This window comes from Agelaius phoeniceus, chromosome 24 (assembly GCF_051311805.1).
Source record: "Agelaius phoeniceus isolate bAgePho1 chromosome 24, bAgePho1.hap1, whole genome shotgun sequence".
NCBI classification, from domain to species: Eukaryota; Metazoa; Chordata; class Aves; order Passeriformes; family Icteridae; genus Agelaius; species Agelaius phoeniceus.
Genome location: NC_135288.1, coordinates 8,292,147 through 8,309,562, shown reverse-complemented (window position 1 = coordinate 8,309,562; position 17,416 = coordinate 8,292,147). Strand labels below are relative to the sequence as shown.

At 49.3% G+C, this 17,416-nt stretch overlaps 1 protein-coding gene across 1 annotated transcript in view; it reads left to right on the top strand.

The window, feature by feature from the left end:
* The first annotated feature begins 452 nt into the window (after positions 1-452).
* Positions 453-17,416, top strand: part of ACAP3 (ArfGAP with coiled-coil, ankyrin repeat and PH domains 3) — a 41,671-nt gene continuing 24,707 nt past the window's right edge. Inside the window, exon 1 of the mRNA XM_077190324.1 lies at positions 453-675. Within this exon, the coding sequence (XP_077046439.1) occupies positions 629-675 (47 nt within the window). The 5' untranslated portion in view covers positions 453-628. The remainder of the gene's footprint in view (positions 676-17,416) is intronic.

Here is a 17,416-nt window from a genome sequence, read left to right as displayed (position 1 = left end):
TGCTGCGGGAGGCGGATCGGAGCCGTGGCAGGGCTGGACCGGGGGCTGTGCCCGGTGACGCACCCGGTGCCGTAGCCGGTTCCGTGGGAGGCTGGGCTGTATCCGGTGCTATCCCCGGTGCTGTGGCCGTGCCGCGGGAGGCTGGGCTGTACCCGGTGCTATCCCCGGTTCGGTGCCGGGAGGAGGCGGGCCGGTGCTGTACCCGGTTCGGTGTCGGGAGGAGGCGGGCCCGTTCCATCCCCGGTTCCATCCCCGGTTCGGTGTCGGGAGGAGGCGGGCCGGTGCTGTCCCCGGTTCCATCCCCGGTTCGGTGTCGGGAGGAGGCGGGCCGGTTCCATCGCCGGTTCCATCCCCGGTTCGGTGTCGGGAGGAGGCGGGCCGGTTCCATCGCCGGTTCCATCCCCGGTTCGGTGCCGGGAGGAGGCTGGGCCGGTGCTGTACCCGGTTCGGTGTCGGGAGGAGGCGGGCCGGTTCCATCGCCGGTTCCATCGCCGGTTCCATCCCCGGTTCGGTGCCGGGAGGAGGCGGGCCGGTGCCGCGGGGGGCGGGCGCTGCCCGCGCTGAGCGCAGCCGGCGGGCGATGCGCTTCCTCCGCTGAGCGCAGCGCGGCCGAGCCCGAGCCGGCAGGATGACGGTGGAGTTCGAGGAGTGCATCAAGGACTCGCCCCGGTTCCGGTAAGCGCCGGGGCCTCCCCGGGAACGGCTCGGGGCGGTGCAGGGGGAACGGGAGGACGGGCAGGGCCGCGGCCGGGCAGAGGGAGCCGGGCCCGGGCAGAGGGAGCCGGGCCCGGGCAGAAGGAACCGGGCCCGGGAAGGAAGGGCCGGGGCCGGAGCCGGGGCCGGGAAGGGCCGGAGCCGGGGCCCAGCGCGTTCCGCCGGCAGCCGGCGATGCTCGGGCCGCAGGCGCTGCCCTGCCGTGCCCGCATCCCTCCCGCACCCCGTCTTCCCGTTCCCCGCACCCTTCCTTCCATGTGCCCGCATCCCTCCGTGCCCCGCATCCCCCCGTGCCCCGCACCCGTGTCCCGCATCCCCGCTGCTCCCCGAGCTTGGCACGGGAACAGTTCGGGGTTTTTGGGGCTCGCAGCGCCGGTCCCCGCCGGGAACGCGCATCCCCCGGGGCTCGGCCGGGCGGCGCTGCCCGGAGCCGCCCGCAGAGCCGCTCAAGGGGAATACACTCATTTTCCATGCGCTCACATTCCCGGCTCTCGAAGGGTGGATCTTTTAATTTTTTTTTTTTTAGCGGTCTTGGAGGAATCTGGGCTGTGACAACAAAGGCTCCGGCTTGGCTGTGCTCTCGCATCCACATCAGGCCGGGGCTGGCGGGGAAGGAGCCGGCAGCTGCCGCTCCATTGTGCCCGGAGCATCCTGGCTGCGTGTCCGGAGGGGCTGGGATGTGCTGGGATGTGCTGGGATGTGCTGGGATGTGCTGGGATGTGCTGGGATGTGCTGCTGCTGTTCAGCGAGAGCAGAGCTCCCGCAGGCAGCGATCCCCGCCGCCCCAGCGCTGTCTGCATCAGCCAAATGCAGACAAAGCCTGCAGGAGCGGCTGGGGCTGCCTGTGTGTGCAGGGGAAGGAGTTATTGGAGGGTGTTCTCTGCTTCCTGCAGATGTTCCGTGTTGTTCCTGCTCGGAATCTTTTTGTTTATTGGAAAAAAAAAACAAAACCAAAAAAAAACCCAAGAAAAAGCAGCTTGCGTTTTGTTGGAAGTGTGTTTAGGAATGGTTTCTAAAGCATTCAATGGTTTTCTGAAGCATTTCTAGAAGTGGTTGGGGTGCAGAAGGGTTGCAGTGGTCTGTGGCTGAGGCCGGGCTTCCAAATTGGCATTTTGTGGTGCTGTGTGCTTGTGGAGGTAACACACGTGTGGCTGGGATGTGGGAAGGGTCACCCTGCACGTGGTTTTATTGGGATCCTGCAGGGAGACCTGCTCATCCTGCAGGGAGAGAGATCCTGCAGGGAGATCCTGCTCATTCTCAGGGAGAGAGATCCTGCAGGGAGAGAGATCCTGCTCATTCTCAGGGAGATCCTGCAGGGAGATCCTGCTCATTCTCATGGAGATCCTGCAGGGAGATCCTGCTCATTCTCAGGGAGATCCTGCTCATCCTGCAGAGAGATCCTGCTCATCCTGCAGGGAGAGAGATCCTGCTCATTCTCAGGGAGAGAGATCCTGCAGGGAGATCCTGCTCATTCTCATGGAGATCCTGCAGGGAGATCCTGCTCATTCTCATGGAGATCCTGCAGGGAGATCCTGCTCATTCTCAGGGAGGTCCTGCTCATTCTCTGGGAGATCCTGCTCATTCTCAGGGAGAGAGATCCTGCTCATTCTCAGGGAGATCCTGCTCATTCTCAGGGAGAGAGATCCTGCTCATTCTCTGGGGGATCCTGCAGGGAGATCCTGCTCATTCTCAGGGAGAGAGATCCTGCTCATTCTCAGGGAGATCCTGCTCATTCTCAGGGAGCTCCTGCTCATTCTCAGGGAGATTCTGCTCATTCTCTGGGAGATCCTGCTCATTCTCAGGGAGAGAGATTCTGCTCATTCTCTGGGAGATCCTGCTCATTCTCAGGGAGATCCTGCTCATTCTCAGGGAGATTCTGCTCATTTCTCTGGGAGATCCTGCTCATTCTCAGGGAGATCCTGCTCATTCTCAGGGAGATCCTGCTCATTCTCTGGGAGATCCTGCTCATTTCTCTGGGAGATCCTGCTCATTCTCTGGGAGATCCTGCTCATTCTCAGGGAGATCCTGCTCATTCTCAGGGAGATCCTGCTCTTCCTGCACTGCCGGGTGCTGGGCAGGGCCGGGTGAGATGACAGCTCTGGCATCCTGGGACTTTTCATAGAGTGAGGCAGGAAATGCTTTCATCAGCCCTCTGCCCACTTCGCATCCATTAGAATTTATCCACCTTTATTTCCTCCCTTTTTTTTTGCCTGTTGTTAGGATTTATCCACCTTTATTTCCCCCATCATTAGGATTTATCCACCTTTCCACCCCCTTTTTTTTTTTCCCCCTATCATTAGGATTTACCCACCTTTATTTCCCCTTTTTTTTCCCCCCTGTCATTAGGTTTTACCCACCTTTATCCCCTTTTTTTTGCCTGTCATCCCACCCATTGTGCTGCAGAGCACGTGAACTGCAGGGTGGCCCCGAGCCAGAGCTGTGACCTCACTGTCCAGCTGTCTGTCTGTCTGTCTGTCTGTCCCACATGGCACTGACCCTTTCCTGCTGACGTCAGCCCTGATTGATCTGTTTATTTATTTATTTTGCCCCTGTTGTGTGTGTGTGTGTGTGGGCTCCAGGCCAGGTTTTTCAGCATCATTCTGCTCTGTCCATGAAAACAAAACAGCTCTCAGAGCCCTCCCTTGGACCTCGATCAAAACCACTTATTTCAGGCTGGAATTATGAACTATTTCCCCCATGGCCAGACACAGAATGTCTGTTAGAGGGAGAACAAGAGATTAGACATTTCAGGAGCTTGGGCATTTCAGGAGGGTTGGAATATGTGCAGCAGGGGAATATTTAAATTATGAACAGCTCAGATAGTGAGAAGTTCTGATGTTAGGAGGGAAAAGAAGAATCAAGTTGAGTTATTGAGAATTTACACCTTGAATATTCAGAAATCCTAACATTAGAAGGAAAAAAAGGAACCAAGTTGAGTTATTCAGAATTGACACCTCAAAACTTGAGAAATCCTGATGTTAGAAGGAAAAAGAAGAATCAAGTTGAAATATTCAGACTTGACACCTCAAATATTGAGAAATCGTGATGTTGGGAGGGAAAAAAAGGAACCAAGTTGAATTATTGAGAACTTACACCTCAAATATTGAGAAATCCTGACATTAGAAGGAAAAGAAATGAACCTAGTTGAGTTATTCAGAATTTACACCTTGAATATTGAGAAATGCTGATGTTAGAAGGAAGAAAACAGAAACAAGTTGAAATATTCAGAATTTACACCTCAAATATTAAGAAATCCTGATGCTAGAGGGGAAAAGAAGAATCAAGTTGAATTATTCGGAGTTTACACCTTGAATATTGAGAAATGCTGATGTTAGAAGGAAGAAAACAGAAACAAGTTGAATTACTCAGACTTGACACCTCAGATATTGAGAAATCTTGATGTTAGAGGGAAAAAGAACAACCACGTTGAAATATTCAGAGTTTACACCTCAAATATTGAGAAATCCTGATGTCAAATCCCCCTCATCACTTCCTACCTGATAAATTCCAGTTCCTACACAGAAAATTGACCTTTTTGAACGTTTCAAATGCCATTATTTAATGTTTATCAGCTCCAGCTTGGCAGATAGAGCTGATTCTGCCAGGCACTTGCAGAGGCGCGGCTGCACTTCAGGTGAACAATTCACTGACCTGGCAGGACCTGTTCCTGCACCTCTGAGCGCTTTTATCTCCCAGCGGGAGTTTGGGAATTCCAGGAACACTCTTTTTGTGGGAATGGGTTTGTAGAGAATTCTTAAATCCACTGAGAAATCCAATTTAATCAATCCTCTGCTCACTTAGCATCCATTGGGATTTATCCACCTTTATTTCCTTTTTTTTTTTTTTGCCTGCCATTGGGATTTATGCACCTTTTTCCCCCCCATCATTAGGATATTTAATAATATATTTATACTTATATATTTATATAATATATATTTATGTCTATATTTATATTTAGATATATTACATATAATATAAAATATATCATTATATATTTTATATTTTACATAGTTATATAGTTATATATAATATATATAGTTATATATTATATATATTTATATAAAAATAAATATATTTCTTTTTATATTTATATATTTTAGGTACTGGGTTGTTTTTTTTTTATGGTATTATTTATATATAAAAATTCTGCTCAGAGTGGAGGGAATGAGGCTGAAGGCCCAGTTTGGTGTCAGGGCTTAGCAGGGAGCAGCTGAATTTTGGAGAGGTTTTTGCCCTGGATTATTTTGGGCAGGACGGTTGGGAGCTGTAACCTGAGCTGCAGGAGGGATCTGGGATTTGGGATTTGGGGTTTGGGGTTTTGGGTTTGGGGTGGCTGCAGCTGTCCCTGGGTTTGTCGCACAGCACTGCCACCCTCAGCTTCAAAATCAAAAATTAATTTTAATTTATTTCCTACTTACAGAACCCTCAGCTTCAAAATCAAAAATTCATTTATTTCCCACTTACAATACTTCATAAATTCCATTCAGTTTATTGGCTGAAAATATCTATTTATCTGTTTTAGTTTATCTGGTTTAACTTTGGGGTCTTCCCACAGGGATATTTGGGGTCTTTATAAAGAGATTTTTGGGGTCTTCCCACGGAGATATTTGGTGTCATAATAAAGAGAAATTTGGGGTTTTATAAAGAGATATTTGGGGTCTTTATAAAAAGATATTTGGGGTCTTTATAAACAGATATTTGGGATCTTCACACAGGGATATTTGGGGTCTTCCCATAATATTATTATTTATAATTTTTGAGGATTTATAACAGTTCTAATTCTCTAAAATACCTAGTTAAAAATTGCAAAATTTTTAACCCAAATTCAATTCCTGAGCCCAAAACCAACCTGAAACTGGAAAGTTCCTGAAGTGGAGGAAGGAATGAAAATCAGATTTTGGACTCCCAGGCTCTTCTTTAGCTGTGGCCCCTTTAAATCCTGGTTTCATAACTATGAAATTTCAGCCACAGGATGAATTATTTTATTTAAAAAAATGAATTTTTATGGTTTTGCTTAAAATTAAACCAAGCTTCTGCTGGCTTGGCTATGTGGAATAAAGAAAAGAGCCCTTGAAAGGGACCTGGAGTCCAAGTCTGGCTGGATTTTGAGGACAGGACAAAATGTTTTTGTGAGCTTCAGGGTTTTTGGTTTTTTGTTTTTATTTTTTTTCTTGTTTGCTCCCCTCTCTCAGGGCTGGATTGGGATCCCAGGCATTTGCTGGGTGCAGCTCCCCAAGTGTTTGTTCCACTCAGGGATTTCTGAGCTTTATCTAAGGTAAAGCTTTGCTCAGAAATGAGGGTGGAGGAGAGGAGGTGATTAAAAAGCAGAATTCAGGGGTTTTGTGGGGAAAATAAGGGAGAATTTGTTCCCTTTTTGACAGCAATTCCAGGCTTGGAGGGAGGAGGGAACGTGGGAAAATGAGATTTTTTTTTTACCTGGCAGCTGCTTTTCCTTCTCTGGGGCAATGCAGGGTTAAAATCTGGGAATGGGAATTTGGGGAGCAGAATTCCCTGCCTGGAGGGGGGTGGAGCAATGGGAGTTGTGTTCCTTGTAATTAATTAAGGAATTAATTGTAGGCCTTAATCCCAGGCTGTGGGGGGGATTTGGGGTGAATTGGGGGTCAGCTGGGGATGAATCGGGGGTGAATTAGAGGTGAAGAGCCGATATTAAAATAGATTATATTAATTATAAATTACATTACTCACAAATATCATTTAACATTATATTAATTATAAATAAATGTAAAATACAAATATATAATATAATGATAAAATATATAAATATTAATTATTATTATTATTATTATTATTATTATAGTAATTATAAATAAGTGTAAAATAAGTGTAAGATTCTGTGACACTGGGGACTGAGCTCGGCCTCCCGCGCCCAGACAGATTCTGTCCCATCAGGGACTGAGCTCGGCCTCCTGCACCCAGACAGATTCTGTGACACCGGGGACTGAGCTCAGCCTCCTGCACCCAGATTCTGTCACATCAGGGACTGAGCTCAGCCTCCTGTGCCCAGACAGATTCTGTGACACCGGGGACTGAGCTCAGCCTCCTGCACCCAGATTCTGTCACATCAGGGACTGAGCTCAGCCTCCTGCACCCAGACAGATTCTGTGACACTGGGGACTGAGCTCGGCCTCCTGTGCCCAGACAGATTCTGTCCCATCAGGGACTGAGCTCAGCCTCCTGTGCCCCGGCTACTCCAGCTCCAGCTCCAGCTCCAGCTCCAGCTCCAGCGGGTTTAACCCTTTCCTTTCCCTGGGAAACGCTGCTGCTCCCAGCCTGGTGTGAGAGCACAGAGGGGCTGCCGGGACACGGGATTTCAGGATGAGCTCCCGGGACGTTTAATGGGAATAAACACCCATTAAACACCACTCAGGGCTTGTGCCAGGCTCTAGGGAAGCACCCCCGGGCTTGGCAGAGCTGGGGAAGGCAGAGAGCTCCTGAGCAGCGCCTCCAGCCGTGTCCTTGTCCTGCTCCATTCCCGCTCAGGGACGTGCTGCTGTTCCCACGGCCCGGCCTCGGGGCGCAGGGTCCCCCCTGTGCTCGCTGATAAACCCAGACTTTGGCAGCAGGGCAGGGTTTGTGCCCAGCATGGCAGAAACAGCCGCCACAGTGTGGCCCTGACCCAGCAGGAGGGGCCTCTGCCTTTCCTTTCCCCTTTCCCCTTTCCCCTTTCCTTTTTCCTTTTCCTTTTTCCTTTTTCCTTTTTCCTTTTTCCTTTTTCCTTTTTCCTTTTTCCTTTTTCCTTTTTCCTCTTTTCCCGTTTTCCTTTGCTTTCCCTTTCCCCCATTCCCAGATTTCCTTTTTCCTTTCCTTTTTCCTCCTTTTCCCTCCTATTCTCCTTTCCTCTTCCCTTCCCTCCCTTCCTTTCCCTTTCCTTTCCCCTTCCCCACGTTTCCCTTCCCTTCCCTTCCCTTCCCTTCCCTTCCCTTCCCTTCCCTTCCCTTCCCTTCCCTTCCCTTCCCTTCCCTTCCCTTCCCTTCCCTTCCCTTCCCTTCCCTTCCCTTCCCTTCCCTTCCCTTCCCTTCCCTTCCCTTCCCCTCAGTTTCCCTCTTTTCCCTCCTTTCCTCTCCCTTCCTTTCCCCTTTCCCACCTTTCCTCACCTTCCCCCATTCCCACATTTCCTGCTCTGCCCACCTGGCATTTGGGGGCCGTGGAGGCAGCAAAGTGACATTTCTTTGAGGCAGCAAAGTGAGATTTTTTTGAGGAGGGACATCCTGCCTTTCATTCCCAGAGTGGAATCCGAGCCAGATTGAGCCGGGGAGTTGGGAAGGAGGCGAGGAGCTCTTGGTGCGCCACTGACTCATCTGAGCTCGGAGATAAAGCACGAAAATGTGGGATGGTGCCAGCTCCCAAGCTGGGCTGAGAGCCTGAAACCTCCAGGATTTGGGATGGGGGAGATGGCACTGCCAGGTCTGTGGGATTTCATCTCAGCTCCTGAGCCTTCACTCACCTGGGGGTGAGAGGTGCGTGCACAGGAAACCAGGAGCGAATCTCGGCTGAATTTCAGCGTGGAGGACGGAAATCTGGGAATCCTGTGGGGCCGAGGCCTGCTCTGCCCCGGCCTTGGGGCTGGAGTTCCTCTCCTCTGCTCAGCCCCGTTCCTACAAGGCCAGCTTTGTTCTGCCTGCAGCACAGAGGGTGCTTTCATTTTCCTCCTCATCCATGTTTCCTGCCTGATGATTCCCCCTTCCCTCAACAATTTGGCTTTTCCTGTGAGCCTGGGAATGCAGGACATTCTCAGGGATGCTTTTCCTGCATCCAGAGGGGATTCAGGACCTCAGAGGGATGGGACAGGAAATCTGGGAATGGGAGAAATGTGGGGAAGGGAAAAAGGGAAAGGGGAAAAGGGGAAAGGAAAAGCAGGGAAGGGGAGAGAGAGCACCCACAGCACGTGAGGTGCTCCCCTCCAAAAATCATCCAAGATCCCCTCCAAAATGTCCTTTCCCAGACCTGGAGCACTGACACGCTGATTTTTCACGTGGGGATGAATTCCACAGCCACATTCCCCTGAAAAGTGGGACTGTGCCCAGCCCCTGAGGGGAATAAATCAAAATCAGGGATGAGCAGCTCCAGGGCTTTCATTCACACTCCCCCAGCAGCCCCATAAACTCTCACCCTTTTAGGAAAGGGTTGTGGCACTGGGAAAAAACCCCAATTTTGTGGCACAGCAAAATCCATCTGGCACCTGTGGGAAGGTGCCACATTGTCACCCAAGTGCACCCAGACCAAGGGGCAGGGCCTTGGTGCCGCTGCAGGGCTGCCCTTGGCAGGAAAAGCCTCTTCAGCCCCAAACAAAGCCAGCCCAGAGGCTGGGCAGCTCCAGCTCCAGCCAAGGCCCAGAGGAGGAGGGGAAAATGGAAAAGAAATAGAAATGAAGAGCATTTAGTGGTGAAAGAGATCCCTGCTGGGGGAAGTCCCAACAAAAGCTGCTGGAGCTCCTCCAGCCCTGTGGGTAAACGGTGCCACCAAGGTCACTTGGGGAGAAGACAGAACTGTTTGAGGCCGTTTTGTTTCTTTTTTTTTTTTTTATTTAAATCCATTTTGCTCGTCAGTGAAAGCAAACAAATGGGTCTAAAGGGTCTTGTGGCACAGAATGAGTCTTTCTTCAGCTCAGGAATAGAATATTCCTGTGTTCAGGGCTGCCTGTGCAGCTCCACTCTTGTGCCAGGCATTTCTCACTGGGGTTTCCTAAAAGCACCTGGGAGCTGTGGTGCTAAAATCTTCTGCTAAAATCAAAAATCAGCTCCTGCTAAAATCAACTCTGCAGCTGGGCTGTTCCCCCGAAAAAAAAAAAAAATCAAAATAATGAATCAATGTTCAGTGCAGAGAGGAAGGTGAGGATCCATCCAGGGATAAATTCCTGCAGTGAGCTCAAGGTGGGAGCTGTAAAAATAAAAAAAGAATATTCAATATTCAATATTCAGGGATAAACTTCTGCAGTGAACTTAAAAAGAAAAGAAAAAAAGAATATTCAGGGCAGAAAGGAAGGTGGGGTCCATCCAGGCCTGGAACCAGCTCCAGAATAATTTACCCAGAATAAATCCCTGCAGGGAGCTGCAGGTGGGTGGTGCTGAGCAGGTAATTTCCAGAAAATTCCAGATGTTCCTGGGGAGGTTTGGCTGGGAGTTGCCAGGGAAAAACCCGTTATCATCAGATCCATGACATCAGGAGTGCATTAAGAGGGCTAAGGAAGGATTTCATCTCTAAGCCATTAAATCCTGCAGTAATTGAGGTTGGAAGAAACCTCTGGAGGTCACCAAATCCTCATGACCTTCCCCAAGTAGCTCCTTGGTGCTGCAGGACCTTGGAGAAAAACACTCAGATATTGATTAAAGTTGATTTAAATTGATTAAAGTTGATTAAAATTGATTAAATTCCAATTCCTGACTCTTAAAATCGGAGCAGAAACGAGAAGAAAAATGGGAAGAAGAAGAAGGAATGGGATTTTGTGTGCATTATAAAACCCCATATTTTCTGCTGAGAACTGCCAGGTTTTTGCTACACATTAATGTAAAAAAAGTCAACTAAACACAGCAAGCAACCAAAACTCTGCAATCTTACTCATCCCGCTTCAAAGCCTTGTCTAAACATCCACCTCCAGTGTCTCAGGGAAGGGAAGGAGCTGTAAACTGACATTTAACAAATTCCAGACAGGAACTGGGGCTTTCTGGGGCTCTGTAAAACCTCCTGAGCTCCGCTGGCAAAGCCAGAGCTGGGTTTGGGCACAGAAATGGAGAAAAGTTCATTTAGGGGTGGTGCAGCTGCTTAAATCCCAGTGAAAAATGGGGGAAACGAACACCAGGAAATGTCTGTGAAGTGAAAATAAGATTTGGGCATTAAAGAGAAGATTTGGGGTGGTGGAGCTCTGTGGGAGAGGAGCTGGAGCTGAAGGATTTGGTGAGAAATTTGAATTTTTGAGGAACCACTGGAAGGAAGAAGAGGTTTTTCATCAGGCTTTAAAAAACAAACCAGAAGAGAATAAAATAATGAAGAGAGAGATAATTTTGGTGTCACAGTCTGAATTTCTGCTGTTCCACCTGGAAGAATTTGATGAAAAATTCAAATTTTTGAGGAACCACTGCAATGAAGAAGAGATTTTTCAGCAGGCCTTTGGAAAAAAAACTGAAATGAGGATAAAACCATGAAGAGAGAGATGGTTTTGGTGTCACAGTCTGAATTTCTGCTGGTGGATTTGATGAAAAATTCAAAGTTTTGAGGAACCACTGGAAGGAAGAAGAGATTTTTCAGCAGGCCTTTGGGAAAAAGCCCTGAAGTGAGGATAAAGCTGTGAAGAGAGAGATGGTTCTGGTGAATTTCTGCTGTTCCACCTGGATTTTCTCCTCCTGCTCCCACTGGCACAGCCGCCCCCTCTCCGTGGTGCCCTCAGGCGTCTGTGGGGAGATTTGAGTCAAGCTTGGAAACCCAGCTCATTCCATTGTCCTGGAGCGAAACCAGGAGAGCCCAAGCACTGCACGCAGCTCTTTAGTGCCATCCCTCCATTAAGAAATTGCTGTGAGGGGAAAAAAACCCTTTTATCCCAAGGACAGGGACATTGTAATGATGAGGTAAATCCCCTCCACACTCCTCAGCTCACAAAACGAGCAGCAAATGAATTATTCTTTATAAAACTTAACATGAACCTCAGGCAAGGTGGTAAAACAATCTAATTTTAATTTTTTTTAGTGACTTAAATATGAGTGGCTTTAAAATTATTTTTACAAGCTGTTTTTCCTTGGGTATTTCCCACTTATTCCAAATTTTAGGGTGAGGCAGCAATTTCCAGAAGGGGAAATGGAGGGAGTGGAGATGTCAGGGAAGGGAAGGGAAGCAGCAGGAGGCACAGAGCTGGAGATTGGAGAATTTGACAATTCCTGGCTGCTCAGGGGGGTTGAAAGGACAGGTAGAGAAAATCTCGTTGCTGCAGCAGTGCCAGCAGATCAGATCCCTGTGGAATTAGCACAACTCCTGCTATAAATAGATTTATCTGGGCCAGAGCAGAGCTCAGCTGCTCTTGCCCAGAGTCACCTCCAAACAAAGCAGCTCCTGGGGGCTCTTCTGGGGTCTCAAGGAGATTTTTGGGGATGGTCCCAGCGAGGGGGCAGAGATTGCACTGAACCTGCCTCTCCTTTTGTGGCAGCCAAGCTACCAGGAAAAACCCTTTGCCAAAAAAGCTCCTTGCCAAAAAACCTTTCCCAAAATCTCCTCGGTAAAAAACCATTACCAAAAAATAATGGATAATGGGAAATGGGAAATGGGATGGTGGGAAATGGGAAAACGGATAATGGACGATGGAAATGGGAGATGGGAAATGGAAATGAGATAATGGGAGATTGGATGATGGGAAATGGGATAATGGACAATGGGAAATGGGATAATGGAAACGGGATAATGGGAGATTGGATGATGGGAAATGGGAAATGGGAGATGGAAATGGGATAATGGGAAATGGGGTAATGGACAATGGGAAATGGGATAATGGACAGTGGGGAATGGAAATGGGATAATGGACAATGTGAGACGGGATAATAGGAAATGAAAATGGGATAATGGACAAGGGGAAATGGGAAATATAAATGGGCTAATGGACAGTGGGAAATGGGCTAATAGGAAATGGGCTAATGGGAAATGGGATAATGGGATAATGGGCTAATGGACAGTGGGAAATGGGCTAATGGGGTAATGGACAGTGGGAAATGGGGTAATGGGCTAATGGACAGTGGGAAATGGGGTAATGGGGTAATGGGGTAATTGGAAGCCGGGCCCAGCATGAAAAGCCCAGCCTTGGCAGGGATCAGGGAGTGCCACAGAGCAGAGCTGTGGGGAGGGAACAGAGCCCCAGTGTGGGCTCACAGGGAGCTGCTGTGGTGGCTGCCACAAGGGAGGGCATTGTCCCCCCAGGCAGCTCCAGGCCACAGGGGGAAAGGGGGAAAACAAGAGAAAAGGGGAACAAGAGGAAAAGGAGAGCACAGGGAGAGGCAGCAGGAAAAGAGGGAAAAGAAAATAGGAAAAAGAAGAGCAAAGGGGGAAAAGAACAAAGGTGGAGAGGCAGTGGGAAAAGAGGAAAAGAAGAGAAAAGAGGAAGAGAAGAGGGAGAGGCAGCTGAGCTGGAGCAGCACACGCAGCATTTCCAGCAGAGCTGCTGGAATCTGGGTCAGGCTCAGTCTGGAGCTGCCTCGTCAGCACAGCAGGGCTGGACTAAATCCGTCTGTCCGTCCATCCGTCCATCCATCCATCCATCCATCCGTCCGTCCGTCCGTCCATCCATCCATCCGTCCGTCCGTCCATCCATCCATCCATCCGTCCGTCCGTCCATCCATCCATCCATCCGTCCGTCCGTCCATCCATCCATCCATCCGTCTGTCCGTCCATCCGTCCATCCATCCATCCATCCATCCATCCATCCATCCATCCATCCATCCCTCCGTCTGTCCATCCATCCATCCATCCATCCATCCATCCCTCCGTCCGTCCGTCCATCCATCCATCCATCATCCATCCATCCGTCCGTCCGTCCATCCGTCCGTCCGTCCATCCCTGGGTGCCCAGAGAGCTGCCCACATCCCCAGGGTGGCACCGGGGGCACCGAGGGCAGGGCACGGCCAGCAGGGATGGGATGGGATGGGATGGGATGGGATGGGATGGGATGGGATGGGATGGGATGGGATGGGATGGGATGGGATGGGATCCATGGGATGGGATGGGATGGGATGGGAATGGGAATGGATGGGGTGGGGGCTCCTTGGGGGGACACAGCCCTGGCCACCAGACGGCCCCACCTTTGTGCCCAGGGGTTTGTCCCAGGCTCAGCACTGATCTCCACCCCAAAGGAGTGAGAAATGCTGGGTTCTACTTTGGGGCAGTGTGGGAATTGCATCCCCCAGCACAGGGAGAGGTGGGGACAGGGGCAAAAGGGGGATAAATGACATGGGAACAAGGGTAAAAGGGAATAAATGAAATGAGGATGGGGTAAAAGGGAATAAATGGCATGGGGACAGGGGGAAAATGGGATAAATTATATGGGGGCAGGGATAGAAGGGGGTAAATGACAGCGGGACAGGGGATCTGAGCCTTCTCAGGAGCTTGGCACGGATGGTGAGAGGAGGGAGCAGGATGGGAATCCCAGATTTCCACTCCGGGATCTCAATTCCCGGTTTCTTTTTCTCTTCAAACTCCCAGGGTTATCCCGAATTTCCCCTCCTCACCCTCACACACCTGTGGCTGTGCCCTGGGCTCTCCCAGGAGGAAAAATCCCTGGAATCCAGCAGGGCCTGGGCAGGATGGGCTGCCATGGATACTGTCACCATGGAGCTGTTGTCATGGTGACACTGCCGTGGATGGGAGGAAAGGACCGAGGAAAGGGAAAGGATTCCCCTCCCAGTTCCTGCGGGAAGGGATTTTTGGGAATTTCTCACTCAGCGAGGATATAAAATTTAGACTTTATTCCCTCTAAATTCCTTCTGGACGGCTTTTATTTTTTAGGAATTCCTCACCCACTGGGGTTTATTCCCCCCTGAATTTATTCTGGAAGGGATTTTTTAGGAATTCCTCACCCACTGGGGTTTATTCCCCTCTGAATTCCTCCTGGAAAGGATTTTTAGGAATTCCTCATCCAGTGGGGTTTATTCCCCCTGAATTCAATCTGGAATTTTTATTTTTTTTAGGAATTTCTCACTCAGTGGAGTTTATTCCCCTCTGAATTCATTCCAGAAAGGGTTTTTTAGGAATTTCTCACTCAGGTGTTGACATCACCAAATCTCTGCTCTGTGACACTCCTGATTTATGATCCATCCAAAGGGGAGAGATTTGGCAGCTGGGAACAGCTGGGAACAGCTGGAACAGCTCAGGGGAGCTCCAAACCCCTCCTTTCCAGATAGGAGAGGCTTCTGTGGAGATTTTAGGGTGGGAGAGGCAGAAATCAGCCGGAGCTGGAGCTGGCAGAGGTGCAGGAAGAGGGAGGGAAGCTTCTGGAAGCATTCCTGCTCCTGCTGCAGGGATCTGTGCTCTGGGAGCTGGCGGGGATCCCGCTGGGATGAGCTCACGGGGACCTGGAGCTGCTCTGGGGCAGCTGGGAAGGGGAGATCTCCGGGATGATTTTTAGATGGTGGCTGAGAGAGGCTTTATGTATCATTTTTGGTCTAATTTTCTAAATTTTGGCATAATTTTTTATATAATTTTCTATTTTCCTGCACAATTTTTGGCCTAATTTTCTATTTTTCAGCATAATTTTCTGCCTAATTTTCATAATAATTTTCTGGCCTAATTTTCTTTATAATTTTCTTCATAATTTCCTGCATGATTTTTGGCCTAATTTTCTATGTAATTTTCTATTTTTCTGTGTAATTTTCTGCCTAATTTTCATTATAAATTTTGGCCTAATTTTCTATATAATTTTCTATTTTTCTGCATAATTTTCTGCCTGATTTTCTTCATAGCTTCCTGCATAAATTTTTGCCTAATTTTGTATTTTTTAACCTAATTTCCTGCATCATTTTTTGCCTAATTTTCTATTTTTTGGCATAATTTCCCCTGGATCCCTTTCCCAGTGATTCTTTCCCTGGATCCCTTTAGGATGCAGCTGATCCTGGCTGGAGCTGCAGCCATAACGAGCTCACAGCTCATTCTCTCTGGGGCTATAAAACCATTCCTGGCGGGATTTTTGCCACATTGTGGATGATTTTTGCCATTTCTGAGCCAACCCAAATGCACAGAGGGCTGCGGGGATCTCTGGGGGAGCTCAGCCTCGTCTGGCAGTGGGAAGGGCTTGGGGGGAGGCCAGGGATTGTTTTGCGAAAAGAAAAAGGAAAAAATCCTGGCAGGGCTTCAGCAGGAAGGGAGAGCAGCAGGAAGCGCTCGGGGCACGGGGCCAGGTCTGGGACAGAGCTCCATTCACAGCTTTTTGGGGTGAAAAGAGCCAGGTCTGGCACAGAGCTCCATTCACAGCTTTTTGGGGTGAAAAGAGCCAGTTCTGGCACAGAGCTCCATTCACAGCTTTTTGGGGTGAAAAGAGCCAGTTCTGGCACAGAGCTCCATTCACAGCTTTTTGGGGTGAAAGGAGCCAGGTCTGGGACAGAGCTCCATTCACAGCTTTTTGGGGTGAAAAGAGCCAGGTCTGGGACAGAGCTCCATTCACAGCTTTTTGGGGTGAAAAGAGCCAGTTCTGGCACAGAGCTCCATTCACAGCTTTTTGGGGTGAAAAGAGCCAGGTCTGGCACAGAGCTCCATTCACAGCTTTTTGGGGTGAAAAGAGCCAGTTCTGGGACAGCCCTGGGGACAGAGCTTGATTCTAATTATTCAAATGTTCATTTTGGGGTGAAAAGATTCGGTTCTTGGCTGGGCTGAGCATGGCTGGGGTTTGTTCAGGAGGCACAGATGGGATGGGATGGGATGGGACGGGATCCATGGGATGGGAATGGAAATGGGGGGGAGCAGATGTGGATTCTCATTCCCAGATTCCTCCAGGATGGAGCAGAATTGGGACAGAGCTTGATTCAAATCATTTTTGGGTGAAAAGATTTGGTTTTTGGCTGAGTTGGGTTCCTGCAGCTGGGAGAGGCTGAGAGGCCCTGGGATTTGCTCAGGAGGCACAAATGGGATGGGAATGGGAATGGGGATGGAATGGGAATGGGAAGGGATGGGATTGGATGGGAATAGGGATGGGAATAGGGATGGGATGGGATTTACAGGATGGGATGGGAGTGGAAATGGGAATGGGATGGGATTTCGAGGATGGGATGGGAATGGTGAGGAGCAGAGGTGGATTCCCATTCCCAGGTTCCTCTGGGCTGGTGCTGAGGTGGCGTTTCCTCCTCCCTGAGGAGTCATCCCGGGTCCCCAGGCTGCTTGTGTAACTCTGCCTCTCATCTCTGACACGCCGGAGCAGTGGGAGGATGGAAACTGGGGAGTGGAGCTGGCACAGCCTCAGCTCAGCAGCAGCGAAACTGGGATTCCTCAGGGGAAGCAGGATCTGTGGGATCTGCAATTCCTTCAGTCAGCAGGAAAGGGACGTTTTAACCCCAAAAATCCAATGCTGTGCAATTCCTTCAGTCAGCAGGAAAAGGATGTTTTAAACCCCAAAAGTCCAATGTTCTGGAATTGCATCAATGAGCAGGGAAAGAACATTTTAACCCCCAAAAATCCAGTGCTGTGGAATTGTACCAGTGAGAAGGAAATTTATATTTTTAACCCCCAAAATCCAGTGCTGTGGAATTGTACCAGTGAGAAGGAAAAGGACATTTTAAACCCCAAAACCCCAGGGATGGACTTGGGCATGGTGTGCCCTTGAAGGGTGGGAAATCAGGGGTTGATCAGGCCCTGAGATGCAGAAAGAAAAATCCCTGAGCAGCAGAGCCAGGTGTGTGGGAGGATTTGGGATTGAATTTGGGATCTTTTTGCTTTCTGCTTGCAGCTTCTCTCCCCAAGAGCTTCCTTAGGGTATAAAAGTACCTGGAAAATGCTGGATAAATGTCATTTTCTTTGCTTCCTGGATCTCCTTTACAACCAAATAAATCCCTGGGATCTCTGCCCTTGCATTCAAACTCTTTGGAACCTTTTCCATCAAGCCCATACCAAATAAAAAGCTCCATTTTTTTGCACCTTGTGTTCCCCAGCCCCAAAAACATCTCCCTCCTCCACAGAGCCCAAATTTATCCATGGGCTGGGATAAAAATAGGCAGTAAATTATAGATGA